The 20364-nt window shown below is 40.9% G+C and overlaps 1 protein-coding gene across 7 annotated transcripts in view; it reads left to right on the forward strand.

The window, feature by feature from the left end:
- Positions 1-20364, forward strand: part of USP19 (ubiquitin specific peptidase 19) — a 239525-nt gene that overhangs the window by 189256 nt on the left and 29905 nt on the right. For all 7 annotated transcript variants that reach the window (XM_029601227.1, XM_029601228.1, XM_029601226.1 and 4 more), the window contains 2 exons: positions 14045-14208; positions 15306-15484. In XM_029601227.1, the coding sequence (XP_029457087.1) occupies positions 14045-14208; positions 15306-15484 (343 nt within the window). The remainder of the gene's footprint in view (positions 1-14044; positions 14209-15305; positions 15485-20364) is intronic.

Here is a 20364-nt window from a genome sequence, read left to right on the forward strand (position 1 = left end):
TCGTCACATCTAAATGTAGTTTGAGATTAGACCTCCTCTGCGGATTTCGGTCCGTCATGGGATCTTAATTTGCTTTTGTCATCCTTGGCAGGATTGCAGTTTGTATCTCTGAAGTCTATCTTGTTAAGAATACTTCCGTTGAAGGTAGCTTTTTGGTGGCTATCTGTTCTGCAAGAAGAGTTTTGATGTTGCACGGGCTTGTAGGGAACCGTTCCTGGTGATTTCTAAGGATAAGGTCCAGATTTGTATGGTGCCTGCCTTTCTTCTAAAGGTGGTTTTGGATTTCCACTTGAACTATTCATCTCTTTGCCTTCTTTAAGCAGCCATTGAGATAGCAAGGAGTATGCTGTTCTTCGTGTTATTGATGTCCACAGAATGCTGCTGTGGTATCTTAAGATCACTAGAATGTTCTGAAAATTGAAACATCTATTCTGTACCGGGGAGTACAGAAGGCTGAGGCAGCTTTTAGAGCAACTGTAGTGCATTGGATTGAGGATGTAATTATACCTGCCTATGTGGACTCTAGTCTCCTCTACCTAGGTAGGTACAGACTCATTCCATGAGAGCTTAGGCTACTTCTTGGACAGAATTGTGTTTGGTATCTCCATTCGAGATCTGTAAAGCAGCAACTTGGTGGTTGCGGCATACTTTTTCTAAGCATTACTACTCGGATCTCAGGATCAGCGAGGAAACCATCTTTGCTTTGGCAGTTCTGTGTGGTGCTTCCACTGAGTCCCATCCTATCAGGGAGTAGCTTCAGATTGTCGGAACTGGCCTGACTGGATGTGTAGGAATGTGAAATTATTTCTTACCTGGTAATTTCCTTTTCTTTAGTCTAGTCAGGCTAGTCCAAGACCCTCCCTAAGCCACCTGGCATTAGTGATTCTGTTTTCTATCACTCTATACTTTGCTAAGTATGTATATAAGCAGAGATCCATTATAGTAGAATATTTTTTTCAATGTGTTTTAGAAGTTGAGTGTTTCATTCTGATATTAATATCAGACTTGTTTTTTCATTTTGTTTTCTTCCTTGTTCTTCTGGAAAGTCTGATGATTAGACAAAAAAAAAAAAAAGAAAAAAGATTTGATTGTTACTCCTTCTCTTGAGATTGTCCACAGTTAGCTTATACAGAAATACACAGATTCTTATAAGGAGTGATATCAACGAGCCTCTTGATCTGTCTCCATCTGCTGGTAGATGAGCATAACCTGATTGTCTGGACTAGCCTGACTGAACTAAAGAAAAGGAAATTATCAGGTAAGAACTAATTTCACCACTTCTCTGACAAATCTGAATTTGTCTGCTTCTCAGCCTAGTCCAGGGTTGCAGGTTTTAACATGCAATACATAGATCCAGGATTTCTTTCCCTTTCCCTGCTGTTGGTGGTGAGCAAAACTTGGTGGGGTCCCTCCCAGGATGGTTCTAAAGCAGTTGTCTGGAGGAAGTTTTGGATTAAAACAGCATCACCTGGCTGGATTTCTTGTGCAATGTTAACTCAAGGTTTGAGCAGTGCAGCACTGACCTGTTGGTTGTCTTAGAAATATCTTCAGTTAATACTTTGTAATATGGAATCTGTTAATTAAAACAAGTCACATTTAATCAGGTTCACTCCTGGAGCTCGGAGCGTTGGCATGAGGTGCCTAGTAACCAAATGAACTCAGAGTGCAGTACTCTTAATACCAAACAAGACTATTTGTAGTGTTTCTGTTCAGTGTAACCCAGTTTCTTTTATGGCTTTAGCCAGTCCAGTTTAAATGGTTTAGTTCATTATTTCAGTTTGGTCAATGAATCTGTGCTTTCATACCCACTGCAGTGGTCACTTGTTCAATTACTTATTATGAAATTCAGGGCCTTGGTTACTTTCAATGCATTCTAGGCATATACCGGTATTCTCTCAGCAGAATTTTGGCCACTGTAGCAGCTGTATTTGCACATGTAAAATAGGCTTTGGTCTGCTTACTGAACGGATCAACAATAGGACAGTGTTGATACTTTTGGGCTTTTGCAGTTGCATGAATGGACCCCATGCAATCTGTTGAGGAACTTTGGTACATGAAGTGCTGTGCACGCAGAATACAGTTTTGTACAAATTTTGCTGCCACCTGCTCAAACATTATGACAAGCAGGTAACAGTGTCAAAAAAAAATGTCCAGCATTCCAATAAATAACAAAAAAAATAATGTAATTATGCAAAATTCAGAATATTTGTTCACTTCCCAAGAATCTTTTATGCCATTTAAAATAAGATGTAAGCCAAATAAGATTTTTTTGTATGTCACTTTAAAAAAGAAGTGTGACATTAACAATTAAATGCCTCCATTTCCATTGAAACTGAGATTATTTCACACTCGTGTATATACAGCTAACACATTTTATGAAACAAAATGAGATAACCCAGGATCTTTTTAAAGGTAAAACTTTATTTGAGGCATATTGTGAGCAAACTAAGTTTACCCGGTCTATATCAAATCTTTATGCATTGTTGAATGAAGAGTTTACATCAAAGCCAAAACACATCCTTGCTTTTAAGAAAGAGATCTGGGGAGACAGTTGGAGGATACTACCTGGAATTCATGTTTTCTACAAATATGAAAAAGCTCTGTTTCTTCATCTATAGTTGAGAATAGTTATAAAGTATTTTATTGGTGGTATCTAGCTCCTGAACGTTTACATAGGTTTTACCCCATGATGGATAGTGGTTGTTGGAGAAATTGTGGGAATATTGGTGCCTTTTTACACATGTGGTGGGATTGCCTAAAGGCCTCTGAATTTTGGGTTGGGATAGTACTTTTGATACATCAAATGATGGGTGTAGTGGTGACCAAGGAACCAGAGCTTTTCTTGTTAAATATTCTTCTTGCACATCTGGATTCTAATGTAGTGCGCTTAATCGGATGAATGATTATTGCTGCCAAATGTGAATTGGAGAAGAGAATCAGTACCCTCGGAGACCTTTGTCTATTTACTTCTTGAGAGAGTATACCACCAGGGGAGGCTTATGACTCACAGAAGAGACACTTTGCAGAATTGACAGATCTGGAGCCCCTATAAGAGGTGGAAGGAGAATAAATTGGTAGAAACATAGGTATTTCTCAGTGTTCATGTTTTGCATATATATAGAGCTTCCTCAAAGAATTTCAGTATTACTTGTTATATCCTGAATAACTGAAAAGAATGGGGGAGGGGGAAGAATACTTAGTAAGGACCCCAAGTTTGCTTTTGTCGATGTCCACATATATATTTTGTTGTATTTAGGGTAGGAGGTTGGGAGTCTAGAGGGTTCTCACTTTGGAAAACTGTATTCATTGACCTTATGTACTTTATGGTTTTAATGTTGCCTTAAGTGTTTGATGCTATGGTCAATAAACTATAAATTGCAGAAAAGAAAATAATTAGTTTCACACTAACTAGTGGTGCTGAATTTTATCCAGCCTTGGTAATGAACAATAACACTTTTATCTTTGTCACTAAAAATGTAAGAACATAAGAAAATGCCATACTGGGTCAGACCAAGAGTCCATCAAGCCCAGCATCCTGTTTCCAACAGTGGCCAATCCAGGCCATAAGAACCTGGCAAGTACCCAAAAACTAAGTCTATTCCATGTTACCATTGCTAATGACAGTGGCTATTCTCTAAGTGAACTTAATAGCAGGTAATGGACTTCTCTTCCAAGAACTTATCCAATCCTTTTTTAAACACCGCTATACTAACTGGCAACAAATTCCAGAGTTTAATTGTGCATTGAGTAAAAAAGAACTTTCTCCGATTAGTTTTAAATGTGCACCATGCTAACTTCATGGAGTGCTCCCTAGTCTTTCTACTATCCGAAAGAGTAAATAACCGATTCACATCTACCCGTTCTAGACCTCTCATAATTTTAAACATCTCTATCATATCCCCCCTCAGCCGTCTCTTCTCCAAGCTGAAAAGTCCTAACCTCTTTAGTCTTTCCTCATAGGGGAGCTGTTCCATTCACCTTATCATTTTGGTAACCCTTCTCTGTACCTTCTCCATCGCAATTATATCTTTTTTGAGATGCGGCGACCAGAATTGTACACAGTATTCAAGGTGCGGTCTCACCATGGAGCGATACAGAGGCATTATGACATTTTCCGTTTTATTCACCATTCCCTTTCTAATAATTCCCAACATTCTGTTTGCTTTTTTTGACTGCCGCAGCACACTGAACCGACTATTTCAATGTGTTATCCACTATGACACCTAGATCTCTTTCTTGGGTTGTAGCATCTAATATGGAACCCAACATGTATCTTAAAGATTATATAACACAAAAGTAAATTATATTCCCTGATACTTTTCAGTTAATACGTAAACTGAAGGACTAATGAATGCTAATAATGAATAATATTAATTACAAGTATTAAGAACATAAATTGCCATACTAGGTCAGTCCAAGGGTCCATCAAGCCCAGCATCCTGTTTCCAATGTGGCCAATCCAGGCCTTAAGAACCTGGCAAGTACCCAAAAATGAAGTCTATCCCATGCTACTGATGCCAGTAATAGCAGTGGCTATTCCCTAAGTAAACTTGATTAATAGCAGGCAATGGATTTCTCCTCCAAGAGCTTATCTAAACCTTTTTTGAACCCAGCTACGCTAACTGCACTAACCATATCCCCTGGCAACAATAAAAGCAAATTTAGTATAATACAAGAATTCAAATAACTGACTCCAACTCAATATGGTCAAAATTTAGCTGATGCAAATAAACATTGCTACATCCCTTTTACCATTAAAACTTAATTTTCTCTATTGCATTCAATGTACAAAGAACTCAGCTTTTTTCATGTAATTCCAGTAGTTATTAAATTTCTCTTCTGCATGGCTGTTAATTCAAGGACAAAGTAAAATGTGCAGTTCAATTTATCTCTGCTTCATTTTTCCTGCTTCTTTGCTTGGAAAACACTAAAGATGTTAATATGCTTAAGGAAATAAATAAGATGAGAGTTCAAAAATAAATCATAAACTTATAGAAGACATCATTGCGGCTTTCCTTTTTTTTTTTTTTTATGCAATTCCCAACATCATGTCAATACTGCAGTACATGCAAAAGATACATATATATATATAGAGAGAGAGAGAGAGTTAGATAGAGATATATACACACACATATAAAATATAGAATTATGATACTACACCTGTTCAAAAGTTTATAGCATATGCAAGTTATTTTTTTTCCACAATATAAGGACTTTCTTTTAAAGAGAAGCAACATAAAAGGATGGGGGACGGAGATAAACATGGAGGAAAAATGTCTTTAAACTGAAGGTGCATCTTGAAGTGATAAATTTAAAACTATTCAAATATATTTATGTACAAACACATTTTCTTTGTTTATATCCATTCATTTATTTGTTTATATTAATTTACTCATCTTCTTAATTTTTTTTTTTAAACCAGAGGGTATTCAAAAAATCTTGCTATTTGTTGAACTATATGAAAGAGGTAAAAACAACATTTCTCAGAATGCTTTTCCCATTTCATTCAAATCAATGGAAGTGACATCATTCATTTAACATGAGAGAGAAGAAAAACTTTTTTAAATGAAATAAAATTAACCTTTACTGTCTTAAACTACTTAAGATTTATACAGCTTCACTGCTGTCAGTTTGTACTTAATTTGCTCAAAAGGAAAATAGAGTATACTTGCAGACAATTATTATCTTCTTTTTTGTGAGATTAGTATACCAAATCAAAACTAGATTCTAATGCAGTGAGATTTACCACAGTAAGAAATATATTATATATATATTTACACACATATATACAGTGCAATGCTCATCACTGACAAATAACGAATTATTGTACTTATCAAGCTAAACTCGTTATCTCAAATTATTTGATTTGTATTCTGCTTTTCATACAGTAGCGGTAGTATAATAAACAGTGTAAAAAGAATTAAACCCCAAAATTGACTTTGGCCTGGATTTTCTAAAATCGCAGGCCTTAGTGAATCGCGCGGTACCAGGAAGTGGGGGGCAGGCCGGCTTTTGCAAACCAATAGCGCCACTTTGAAAGGTGGTACTATTAGGCGCATTACTGGCGACATAAGGGGCCTTACCTTTTCGCCATCAGCGATGTCTTCACTGGGTCCGCCACAACTCCTCCCTTTCCGGTGTTGACTCCGCCCCGATCTATCTATCGCACATGAAAAGGGACTTTTCGTGTGCGAAACCTATAGAAAAGACCCCCTTTGTGTCAAAATATGCACCAGTGGTGGTGCTACATCTCAAATTTTAATAATATTTAGATCTTGAAACTAAAATCTACATTCCATATGAACACACTTTCTTGCACAATGCATGCCAGTGAAAACTAGATATGTATTTTCTTATTAAAATAATAATTCATTAGTGCTCCCAAGAAGCAAAGCAAAATACAAACATATCTAAACTATGATAGCATGGAAAACAGCCAGCAATTATTTTCTACTGTTTTTCCTTCTCATGAGAGATATCTTGTAGCATAGATACCTTCAAAGGGAGTCATTCTAAGCATACTGTTTCCAGATTTTTAGCTGTCTGATCTAGGATCATATCTGCTTTTTCAAAGGCTATTTTAAATTTGGAGGCCAATATTCAGTAGCCTGTTTAGTGGACAAGTTATCCAGCTAAAGTTAGCTGGATAACTTGACCCCTATATTCAGCGGGATAAACATCTTGCTGAAAATATTGTTTAAATTTATCTGGCTACACATAGCTAGATAACTTTAACCCTAACCGGCCTCATGTAGCCAGATAACTAGCTACTTTCCCAGATATCTTCAGAAATATTTGAGTAAGTAGCTTACCTAAAAAATACCCCTGAAAACCCAACTTCAGGCCTCCCAGCCTGATACCCAATCCCCCAAACATGTTTCCACCCCTCCTCTTCCCCTGCTGACCAAAAAAGCTGCTTCAAACTAAAAAAAAAACCAAAAAAAATTTAAAGTTATAAGAGTATCGCCACCAGCCCGGTCTCTCTAAGGATATTGGGGTTAGCAGCTGGTTATCTGGCCACATGAGACCAGGTAATTTTAGACCTGCTCTGAATTAGGTCTAAAGTTATCTGGCTAACTTAACCAGATATATCAGATATTCAGCTAAGTTAGTTGGATAACTGAACCCTTCCCCAGAACGCTCCTTTTATATCTGGCTGAATTATAGCCAGATAACTACTTATTTGGCTATAATTTAACCTGATAACTGAAAAATTAATATGTACTCCCTAATTTTTATTTCAGTGACAGGGTAACATATATAACATTTCTCTGACTTTGTTTCCTATACTGTGTTTTAGGTCCGTCTTTTCATTTTTCCATGTGTTGCTAATTTTCTCTTTACGAGAAAGAAAGGGAAGTTTGGCTGTAGGTAGATATAGGGTATGAAAGAAAAAATTGGCAAGGGGAAGAGACCTAGTCTCAAAGATAAGGGGAAGAGATATAACAACAGAGGAAAAATCTGGAATAGATTGATTTTCCAGCTTGCTAAGCTGAAAAAGCTCAATTTTTCTGGATATTTTTACAGAGTATCAAACAGGATTTTTTTACACACCAGGAAATAACTCGGGCACACTAGCACATATTGTTACTGTGCAAAATTACATACAAATTTTCCCTGTTGGCATAAGCAAGTGGTCAACGGCGCACATGCAGCACACAAATTATGGCTATTAAAATCCATTTCCATATTAGCACTTACACAGACACTCTAATCACACTGCTCTCATTCTACTTGGCATCACAGTTGTGGGTTTTGCTAGCGCTGGCACTTCTCTAAGCCATGAAAAAAAAAGGAGGAGAGAATGACAAAAAGATTGTCCAAGCAACTGTTAACTCTCAAAATGAGGTAGCATTGGACCAAGCCAAAAAAGATTGCAGGTCCTTATCACCACAGGCAAGATTCTGAGAGGAGAAGCCTGCTGCCCATGCAATAAGCTTATCATGACCACTCTGTTTGCCTAGAGCTTATAGGAGGAAGAACGAACACTTTGAAAGACAATTAAACACAAAATCAGCCTACTCATACATTATCCAAGATTAAAAATTATTGAATACTTTGACAAAACAGGCAAAACAAACATACATTCATGCTGGATGTTCCTGGTGCTATCACTAATCTGAGCTCCTTCCCGGGGAATTAAAACCTGAGATTTATCCAATCATATGCTCACCCTGATTCTACCAGGGGAGTCTGCTTGATAAACCAAGAGGTAAACAATGCTCATTGGCTAAACTCTGCAGCGAAAGCCACAGCCCTGGATATCAAGGTGAACCTAAAATCTAAAAGGCAAACTTGTCTCTCAGCTGTTGGTACTCTGTAAAATATGGAAATCGTTTGCGTGGGTAAGTGGAGAACAGAGAGTTCTCTGTGCTAAGGAAAAGGAAAAATCCCTTACTTGCCAAAGAAGTAACTCCACATGGACCTGCCCCCTCTGCGGCTTTCCTCATGAGGCACCGGAAATATTGTGGCAAGAATAAACACTGAATACCAACAACCAGCAAAGAGAGAAATCTTTATTAGTAAGGTATCTTAAGAGCAATGCAGATTTGCTGTAACAGTATAAGAAAAATGCATAAGCTCGAGGGGAGCTCAGCTGCAAGAGGTAATATACATCATTTCCATCAAATCTGTACACTAATGACTTAGAATTTTAATAAGCATAACATTTTTTCTAGTGTCCACACATAACCTTTCTACCTGTGGCAAGTTTCAAAGTGAAATTTTCCTTTGAAAATTGGTGCAAAGACCACAGGTAAAAAGTACGCATGGATGTTACATCTATGCAGGCAGTTTGAATGTTGCTGCCTACATGTCTGAGTGCATTATGGAATTTAATGAAACTCTTCGGCAGCTGGTCAGATGACTCCCAGGAGTTTTATGGAGTTTCCTAGGAGTCTTGAATGAAGACCAGAATAGATTGACCTAGTACAATAAAATGAAATCCAGGAGCCCATCCTAAATGACCTCCTCACTGACACCAAGCCAGACATCTGTGCCATCACGGAAACCTGGCTCAAAGAAACAGACATTGTCCTCCTGAACCAGCTACCTACACAATCCTACGAATTCCTATCCATTCCAAGACCCAAGAAAAGAGGAGGTGGCATCCTCCTAGCCTTCAAGAAACACCTTAATCTCAAACTCTCCCACACCACATCACCCTCCAAGCTAGAAATTGGCCTCTTCAAAGCCCCCTCACTGCAAATCTGTCTCATTTATGCCCCTCCTGGATCCATCGAACGGGACCCCTCCCCCTTAATTGAATTCTTATCTGCCAACATAAACATTGAAATCCCTTCCATCATACTAGGAGACTTCAACCTCCATGTCGATGCCACCCCCCTTACCCCTTCTTGTGAGGCATTCCTTACTGCACTCCAAGCTCGAGGCCTTAGACAAATTGTTGCCTCCCCCACGCACCAAGCTGGTCACTCCCTTGACCTTATATTCATCAACCACTGCTTCCTACCATCCCCCCCCCCCAACCTGCTCCCCTGTACCTTGGTCAGACCACTTCCTCATAAAAGCCCTCCTCCCCCTTAACTTCCCTACTACCCCCACTCCCTCAAACAACACCACCTTCACCTTCAGGAAACCCTGCTCTGGAGATGAACTGGCTCTTGCCATTTCCAACACATCCACTAGCCTTGACTGCTCCAGTCCAGAGACTGCCATCAAATCCTGGCTCAGCATGACTCTTGAAATTGCTGACAAACTATGCCCCATCTCCAGACGTAACATTACCCAACCCACAAAAAATCATCAACCCTGGTACACGACTGAACTAAGATCCCTAAAAAATACCCTCAGGCAGCGTGAGAGAAACTGGCGTAAAGCCCCCTCACCCCAACTCGCCTCAAGTTTCAAAACTACCCTTCACCAATATAGAATAACCACCCTCAAAACAAAAGAGACTACTTTTCAGCTAAGATCCACCAATACATGTACAACCCGAAAGCCCTTTTCAATTATGTTGCCAACCTCACCAAATCCTCTCAGCCCACTATCCCTGAGAATGATGCCTCCACTAAGAGCGAAGAAATCGCCCAGTATTTCCTCACAAAAATCACCAACATCCTCCGCAGATTTCAACACCCTTCTCCATCCACCTCCCCTTCCCCCTCCCTCCAACCTTCCCCCACTTCACCCACCCTCCAAACCCTTGACCTGACTTCCGCTAAAGAAGTGGAATCTATTCTCAGAAAACTTAAACCAGCTTCCCACCCTTCAGACACCATTCCCACAAAATCCCTCCTCTCCATCCCGAACACTATATCCAAACCCATCGCAGACATCATAAACTCCTCCCTCTCTTCAGGCTCTGTCCCAGATGCTCTTAAACAAGCTATTGTCAAGCCCCTCCTAAAAAAACCAACACTAGACCCTAAAGACCCCGCTAACTTCCGCCCTATCTCTAACCTGCCCTTCCTATCCAAAATTATGGAAAAGATTGTAAACATCCAACTTACAGAATATCTAGAAAGCAACAACATTCTGCATCCAGCCCAATACGGCTTCCGTAAATACCTCAATACAGAAACCCTCCTGCTCTCCCTCACGGACCACTTACTCATAGGCATGGACCGAGGCAAACTGTTACCTCCTCGCCCTACTCGACATCTCAGCTGCCTTTGATACCATCAACCATAACCTCCTCATCAACCGGCTATCCGAAATAGGCATCTCAGGCCTAGCCCTACTATGGTTTAAATCCTACTTATCTAACAGAAAGTTCTCCGTCAAGATAGGAAACGCCAACTCCACACTCTATCCCTTGTCTCAAGGTGTCCCACAAGGCTCCTCCCTCTCCTCCACCCTTTTCAACATTTATCTCACACCTCTATGTCAGCTCCTCACAGACCTCGGCCTCAAATTCTACCTCTATGCAGATGACGTTCAAATCGTCATTCCCATTCACAACTCTCTCTCAGATGCCCTTGCCTTCTGGAACACATGTCTTGCCAACATCAATGACTTCCTCACCAACATCCACCTCGCTCTAAACTCCTCCAAAACAGAGCTGCTCCTTATCTCTCCTCACCTCCCTCCCAAACCACCGATCTCCAACGATCCAGCTTTCAACGTCATAACACCCCAACCCACAGTAAGAGACCTTGGGGTTATCATAGATCAACAACTCAATCTCAAAAAAACAGATCAACTCCATCCTCAAAGAAGGTTTCTTCAAGCTTCACATCCTGAAGAAACTCAGACCCCTCCTCCACTATCATGACTTCCGCACCGTCGTCCAAGCCACCCTTTCCTCAAAGCTGGACTACTGTAATGCCCTCTTCCTTGGCCTACCCTCCTCCACCACCAAGCCCTTACAAATGCTCCAGAATGCCATCGCCAGGGTCATCACCAACTCAAGGAAAGCTGATCACATTACCCCAATACTCAAAGAACTCCACTGGCTCCCCATCGCATCCCGAATTCTCTTCAAAATTCTAACCATAGTGCACAAGTCCATCCACTCGCACAATTCCAATTGGTTGGATGAACCCTTTCGTCCTATACGCACTGAACGACCCACTCGCACTGTCAACAAAGGCACCCTCTCCATTCCCCCTTTGAAAAAAGCCCACCTCTCCTCTACTAGGGACCGTGCACTATCCATTGCAGGCCCTAAACAATGGAACACCCTCCCTACCACTCTCAGGCTAGAGCCATGTTACGCCAAGTTCAGAAAAAAACTTAAAACATGGCTCTTCCGACAAGCCTACCCTGATTAAGTACACCGACTTCTGCAAGATCTTGCCTACGCCTTGTATATTCCTGTAAATAGTCCGTTGCAGTTTTTATTTATTGCTTTAATTCCTCCACCTCCTGCTCTTTGTATACTCCTCCTTGTTCGCCCTCCCTGTTCATTGTAATTTCTACCTTTAAAGTTACATTGTAAACCGGTATGATGTATGCATACTAATACCGGTATATAAAAGTTTTTAAATAAATAAATAAATAAATAAATATTAAGAGCTCTATTTTCAAAATGTTTCCTCGTTTTCACCTAAAAGAAAAAGATTTGACTACAGGTTATGCAATTATTTCTTAGGTTAATTCCAGTGTAGGGGGGGGGGGCCAACTCTGGTCCTTGACAACCACAAACAGGCTAGGTTTCATATTATAGATATCCTGAAAACCTAGCCTGTTTGTGGTTCTCAAGGACCAGAGTTGACCACACCTGTTCTAATGTGTATTTCTACCAGTATTTTGAGTATCTTTCTGAGATTTGTAAACTTAGAATGGATATTTAGCAGCATGACTATGCTGCTGAGTATAACCAGATAAGTGCTAGCAAACCAGATAAATTATATCCGGATAATGTTAGATTTGCTATTGAACTGCCCTGTCTTATTCAGTTAACTTAACTAGATATAGATGATTATGGTCACTTATCTGATTATGATAACTGGATAAGTTGCCCCGCCTTGATCTGCCCATTGCCTGTTCTCAAGATATCCTTCTACTTAACCAAATAAATATTTATCTGGCAAATGGTGGCTACTGAACCTAGCCAGATATTCAGCAGCTGCCACTTAGCCAGATAAGTCCTACTTATCTGGCTAAATAGCATTTGAATATCTATCCCAAGGAGTCTTGCTAATATGTTTATTCCAGATGTTCATTCTCTTGAAGTAACTCAGATGATAGAGAACAAGGTCTAGGGAACTGTTTAGAAATAGTTATTGGGCCGTATCAGATCTTCCACAGCCCAGGTATTCTGGGTTCAAACACTGGACTTTTACCTGGAGGGCCGTAACCCCAGGAGCTCAGCCAGTGTAAAAACACAGTCACTGATCTAGTCAGGGATGGGACTACCTAAGGGGTTCATCTGCAAACAGGATTATCTCAGGAGTTTGCCCAACACACTCGCTCAGTAATGGGACTACCTAAGGAGCTCATTCGCAAACAGGATTACCTCGGGAGTTTGCCCAATGTAAACAAATACACATACTCACACTGAGTCAATATACTGTGCTTCCAGGTGTTTGATAGGTTTATTTGAACAATAAACAGAGAATAAATAAAACAGATAATTCATAAGAGTTAAATGAAACCAGATAATACAGAAGTTAATTGCAGATAACTACTAAAGAAAATACCTAAATATATATAGAGAGAGTAAAGCTTACATTCCAAGGGATTAGTCTGCTCTATCACATCTGGGAAGTGATCTCTCCTCTTCTAGCTTTTCTCACTTTTTATATACATAAAACCTGCCGTTTCCTCCTTCTGGGTATTCTTATCAGTTCAATACACATCTATGAGGCCTCCTGTAAATTCTCTCTCTGACTCTGTTACCACTTAATTGCTTACTTTTTCCACTTTGGATTTGCTGGCATTAACTACTGTTCCCAGATTTTTGCCTAAGACTTTAATAAGAATTTTTTAGCATTTCACAGTGGCATAAGAAGTAAATATGAGTTCACTTTGAGGTTGGCCTGTGGCCTTCAAACTAGTCTCATTTAATTTCCATTACACCAGGTTGTCTGGAGATGCTACAAAGGCAGCATTCATAGCCTGAGAAGAGAAGGGTGGGGGGTTGCGAGTTGTGGTTTAGCAAGGGAGATACTTGTGCCTATATTTAGATCCCATGAAAGATCTGAAAGAGGTGGATGATTTCCAGGCTCAGGATTATTGCTATGATAGACTAAAAGCAGTGAGAGGCAGGGGTCTATTAAAATAAGAGAAAAATCCCTAGATAGATGGTAATGAAGGATTATGGTGCTGGGATTCCCGCACTGGTTACAACTGAGCTGAAAGAAAAAGGAAAAAAGAGGAGCTAAAGGTTTAAAAAAAAAAAAAAAGGGAATGGTACATTGATTATATTAATCTAGAGTGGATATTCCTTATGAATACCTAATTACCGTTTAAAGTTTGAGTGCTGAGCTGGATGAATCCCATGTGTATGTACTTAAAGGAAGCTATGAATGGTTCGTTCGGCATTGTTGTGTGATATAATGAAAGCTGGTGAGAATGCGGTGTGTGAATGGATCTTGAAGGGTTATCCAATCCTAACACCTACTCTTCTGGCCTACAGGAATCTCGACCTGAGTAAGTTCTGCATTGGCCAGAAGGAGGATCATCAGCTGCCCATTTATGATCTGTATGCCGTTATCAACCACTATGGGGGCATGATTGGTGGGCACTACACAGCATATGCCAGACTGCCAAATGACAAGAACAGCCAGCGCAGCGATGTGGGTAAGGATTGCTAGTAACAATATCAAACTGTTTGGAAAGGAGTGGAATGTATATGTGCACGTGTGAATATTGTAGATATGGTATTGGTGCTTCTCCGTATCCTGCCCGCCTCTTCCCCTTTCTCAAAGCTGAATCCAGGTAAAACATTGCAATGGACCTTGGAGTACAGAGAGAAAAATCTATCATCATACTTGTCTATTATTCCAGTGACATTAAAATGTTACTTAATGTGGTGCACTGCATCGTTGAAGATTCATTTAGGGGCAGATTTTTATTCTTAGGTGCGCGGGGTACATTTGTGCGTGCTACCCGGTGCGCAGAAATGTACACCCAATTTTATAACATGCACGCGCTGCCACGCGCATGTTATAAAATCCAGGATCGGCGGGCGCAAGAGGGTGCACACTTACCTTGCACGCGCCGAGCCCAAGGGGAGCCCCGATGGCTTTTTTTTTTGGATCCCCTCACCTTTCCCTCCCTTCCCCTATCTAACACCCACCCCCGGCCCTACCGAAATCCCCCCACCTACCTTCTTCGATGGAGTTACGCCTGCTGGCTGTCTGGGCACTTGGCCACGCCCCCGGACCGCGGCCCTGCCCATGGACCGCCCATTTTTCGAAGCCCTGGGACATACGCGCGTCCCAGGGCTTATGCGCGCCACCGAGCCTATGCAAGATAGGCTCGGCGCGTGCAGGGCTAGGTTTTCGGGGGTTGCGCGCGTATCTTATGCACGCAACCCTTTGAAAATCTACCCCTTAGTGTACAGTTTATAAAAAGGAAAAAGGCAGCCCTGAATGAAAGCCTAACGCTTTCTTCCTGCCCATGCACATTCATTTGACTTAATTTTGCTCTACTTTGAAAGAATGATGACCTCATTGAATCACTTGGAGTTTTGAAGTTCAGTTATATTGTTAGTTGCAAAAAAAAAACCACTTGTAACACCACAGAGTAAAGTGGAAGAAGTATAAGCAAAAGAAGGATCAAATATTTTGTTGTGTATTAAAGGTAACTAGGGCCTGAACTTAAGCATTTAGTAACTATTTCCTTATGGTTATGAATAGCGTAAATCTCCTAATTAACTCCTTTACTTTTCCCAGGATGGAGACTGTTTGATGACAGCACAGTCACCACTGTGGAAGAGAGTCAGGTGGTAACCAGATATGCATATGTGTTGTTCTACCGGCGGCGTAACTCTCCTGTGGAGAGACCCTTGCAAGGCCATGTGGCGGATCACAGGACAGAGATGGCAGCATCTGCCGAAGGAGCAGCCAGTCAGGTGAGCATGAGAGCGGATTATTTACTGTTAAAGCAAAAAAATAATAAGATCAGGGGCCCAACAAAGGCGTGAGAAGATTTGCACATTTGGGTGCCTGCGATAGTTTTATGACTTTGGTGTTTTTAGTGATTACCCTCAGGAGCATTTAATTAAAATAAATAACTGAAGTGGTGAAAATTGCTGAATCTTCTACTCGTGTAGCTTTTTTTCTGCCCCACTTCTGTCTCCTTGTTCAGCAAAGAGCACTCTCGAATCTAAACTACACAATCAAGTTCAGATTGTGCAAACCTCTGGGATAATTTCCTATTTTGAACACTTTGTTCGTTGCGTTTTCTAGGGTGGAATAACTTGAGGTGGTGGTGTCCTGTACAGAAGCCTGGGATATGTAGCTTTGGCGAAACTGAAATAACTTTTAAAAGAATGTGTTTTGGTATACTGGGGATTCAGGACCAAGGGTGCATAGCATTAGAGTCACATTTCTGCATTTGCAACCAAATGTCTTAAGTTCAGATTTGCAAAGCAAGGATCATGAATTTTCAGTATAGGGTCCCGAGATGACAGCAACTCCCTGCGTGAGGTCTGCTCCATGACTTGTCTCTTAATGCTTTCTGGCATTGTATACGCGAATCAAGTGAATATCTTATCCTTATGCTACCTGCTTCCAAGGTGCAGATTTGTTTTATGCTATAAGAAACCACATAGGAACGCACAGACACACTGGTTTACAAATAATATAAGATACCAGGTTTAGAAAAAAAGGTGTAAAAAAAAAAAAAAGTTATCAAGGTTGCTCAATTGTCAGCTTTCTTCTTTAATATTTGTTTTGTGAACTTGTCTTATCTTATTATACCCCCTGCTTTTCTAATCCCTAAGGACAACTTAGAGCAGCTTGTGCTTCTGGTGCACCCAGTACTTATCTTCAGCGTAGAATTTTCTTGCTTTTCTGTTGTCATGAGCCCTCTGCCTTTGGAGGAGAGCATTGGGGTTGAAACTTGTTCCTACTTCCTATTCTAAGGCTCTAACAGGCCGATGCAGTACCGTGCGTTGGCTGCAGCGCACGGCTCAACAAGCGATTGGAGGAGCATTTTGGACATGCATCCATAACCCCGATGCAAAATGGGGAAAATGTGTCCAAAACGCACGTAGCTAATAGCACTCATCCCATGTATATTCATGTTGATGAGGCTATTAGATATTCCCCTTGATGCAAAAAAAAAAAAAATGTGTGCCCGACATGCACATTTTTACTCTCCAAAATTAATGCCTGTCTCGAGCAGGTGTTAATTTTGGAGAAGCACAAATACTGCTTTTCTATACTTCCTCCATCTTAATATCATGGCGATATTAAGTCTGAGGAATAGAAAAAGGAGGAAGGTAAAAAAAAACAAAACCTTTTTTTTTTTTTTTTTTTTTAAATGGTCTGACCACCTCCAAAGTCTGGCCAAGCGGTCAGGGTCAGACCAGGGAGTCCAGTACCTGAATTTGGGAATCCGAGGTCCTTACGAATACCCCCTTTCCAGACTGCGAATCTCCTCCCTCCTGGCCAGAAACCCCTGCCGGAGACCCTCCTCCAGCAGGGCTGTTCCCGATTGATCCTTTTCACTGACACAAGAACCAATCAGAACAGCCCTGCTGGAGGAGGGTCTCCTGCAGGGGTTCCTGACCGGGAGGGAGGAGAAGATGTGCAACCTGGGAAAGACGTTTTCATAAGGACCTCGGATTCCCGAATTCAGGTACTGGACCCCCTGGTCTGACCCGGACTGCATGGCCCCATCGGGCCAGACCTTGGAGGAAGGGAGCTTAGGTCAGGTCAGCTGCTGGGTGCCCAGCCATGTCCCCTTGCGCCCGATGCCAAGGAAGCGCTAGGGGCGCATGATTTTCCTAGCGCGTTCTTTTTAGCGCAGCAGGTCATTTAAATGACATCAGGTGCCCAGGAGAGGTGGTTGGGTGCGTGTTAGGAAAGCGGGAGCTCAGCATTGAGAGCCCGCTTTCTACACGCCGATATTGCATCGGCCTGAAAGGTTTTGGTGGTGTCTGGAGAATGCACTGGGTGCATTGAATGCTGTCGGAGAATGTACTGTTAAGGGCAGATAGTGATTGGAGTCTCTCACACTCTGCCTATGTTGGGATAGTCCACTGGTTTTCTCAACTGTGGCATCAAAAACAGAAAAATAGCCTGCTGCTTTTTGATCTTGTGCGGCATGGGCAGTGATGTGCAGTTTTCTACCAGGGACAATCAGGGTAAGGCAATGAATTACAGGTCATACAGGTACTGTGGGTAAGTCTTGCAGGCATAGTCTGCAGTCTCTTCAGTGCATACAGAAAATCCTACTTCCCAAACTTTGGCCTCTTGAGTATCTTGAGATTTATGACTTTGTCCGATTCTGAACACTCTGAAGACCAAATGTCCAGTACACCTTCACAGCTGTTCATAGTTTGTAGAGAAGAGCAAGAAAATTGCAGTTTTGAAAACCTTGCTCTGATGAATATGGGTACTTGTCAGTGGGGGAGGGTTTAGCGGATTGTGATCCAAAATTTGCCAGAAAGTATAATCATGGCCTTTATTTTTGCTGTTTCCCCTGGAGGCTTTTGGAGGAATTTTGGATTCAGAAAGATTAAATCCCACCCATGCGCCAGTAAGATTTTGGGCTGGGGTTGAAATTGCAAATCAGAATGGCAATTTCTTGGTGCCTTCCCGCCCAACCCTACCCAATTTTCTTTTAACAGTTTTGCAGATTAAACAGTGAAAACAGCTCTGTGGATGTGTTTGCCTGAATTCCACAAATACTATCTGGTTTTTGTTGAGGCAGAAACAGTATCTGTTTGGTACTTAGTGCTCTAGGCTTAATCTAATTTAGCATATGCTTCTGTGTGTGTGGGTATCTGTCTGTGTGCACGCGTGCAGTTGTATTCACAACACCATGTTTTCTGTGGGTAATGTATAATGCACTATTACTTTCAAGTCTTTGATGTATCATCTTTCTCCTTTTTCTCATTGTTCAGTGCATTTCTGTGCATTGAAAACCATAGCAGTGTGATAGAGCATTCGGAAACCAAAGGCCCCCTCTGCAGCCTGCTAATTATAATCCCAGGGAGTTAGTCTACACAAATTCAGTGCAAATTAACAGTTGGAATATAATTATCTGAGGCTGCCTGGCTCTATTATGGCTAATCAGTTAGCGCTTGATTACTGATACAGGAGTGAAATATATAGTACGTATTCAAACATGACGCAGGCAAGGATTGTCTTAACAGAATCAGACTGACTTTATTTAAGCTGCATGCTAAAATCATATTAAAGCTTCAATATTAAAAATAATTTTAAAAAGCCCACACAGTTGGGTTTGTTTTTTTTATATTGCCTGTTCATTTTAACTGGCGAGCAGCAGTTTACCTCCCAGTGCTTCAGAATCACCCTTACAGCTATCTCTTGGGTGGATGGTCTGCCTCTGCATCCTAGCTCTTGACCCTGGGAGGAAAGGAAAAGAATAGTATGCTTATTAGCCAGCTGTCCATCGGTTTAAGATTTGTGACTACTTTTCAAAAGTTCTTCCATCACTGGAAGACTGATAGATAGAAAAAGGCACTAGCCCCAGGACCATGGCAATTTGTACCTCTCTGCCCCGAGCCGCTTGCTGTTATACGTTACAGACAGCCAATGCAATTATCTTTTCATTGTTGTTGCTGTGCACTTTTTAAATAGCAGCTCCTAACACCAGTATTGCATTTCAGTAATGGCACACCTCCAACTGATGCTGATCACTGCTAAAAGGGTTTTGGACTGTAAATCAATTTTGGTTTTGTATTATATGCAGTTTTTTTTATTTTAAGGACCTTTCTGTGCCAGCTCTGGATTTTTTTTTCTTCCTTCAGAGAAGCTATGACCTTGACTTGTATAATATTATTACAGCAGCACTAGGCAGGGTGGTATGGAGTTATCTCTAATGATTCTCAGGTTGTGATTCTATTCACTTTGGGTTTATACCTGTTATACAGGATGATGCTGATGTACTTTGCCCAGTAAATTTTATAGTAGCAATTGGAGATTCACCTCCATTTTAATATTCTCTGGCATCTTAAGATGATGCATTTCAGTAATGCTGTTAAATAAGAGCTGAGAATGGCCAAGTTAATTAATCTTCAGAAGCAGAGAGGTTATTTTGTAGATGGCCCTTACCCATGTCATTGGAGCTTGTGCAGCGAGAACAAGACACCACATCCTGGGAGCTGTGGGAGGTTGTTTGGGCTGGTCATTACTCGTTTAAATGGGTGTAATGCTAATAAATGAGTTTGATAGATTACCTTTGTCCACGAATTCAACAAATCCTCCTTAAAGAAACCTACACGATTTGTGTTTTATTATTTTAGCAGTATTGTAATAATTTTGTAGCTTCACTTGTTTAATTGCATGGTACAAGACTGTGTGTATGGCTAGTGACCTTGTCCTGAAGAGCCATCTGAGTACCAGTGGATTAAGTGACTTGCCAGAGGTCACACAGTGAATGGTGACCCAGGCTCTCCACAGATCTGTATTCTGGCGACTGCACTAGGCTGAATTGAATCTGCAGGTGCTGTTGGTAGTTTGTTAGTCCAAGACTCATAAATAAGACAGGGAGTTTGTTTAATCCTCATGAATGGTAGAAAAGGGGCCCTTATTGCCCATAAAAAGGAATAGGCTTTTGGACCTGTGCCAGTGGCAAATCATCAGAGTGATTGACTGAATGAATAGTCTTTGAATAACATTCAGCATGAAGTCTTCTGTGAAGCACTGTTAAACGGAATGTATTTTCAACATCATTATGCGCTTTATTTTGAAAACCAATAGAGGTGGACAAATAAGGTGCTAGAAAACAGAGGTGGTGTTTAGTTTGCAGGTGAGA

The sequence above is a fragment of the Rhinatrema bivittatum genome, chromosome 4 (genome assembly GCF_901001135.1).
Source record: "Rhinatrema bivittatum chromosome 4, aRhiBiv1.1, whole genome shotgun sequence".
NCBI classification, from domain to species: Eukaryota; Metazoa; Chordata; class Amphibia; order Gymnophiona; family Rhinatrematidae; genus Rhinatrema; species Rhinatrema bivittatum.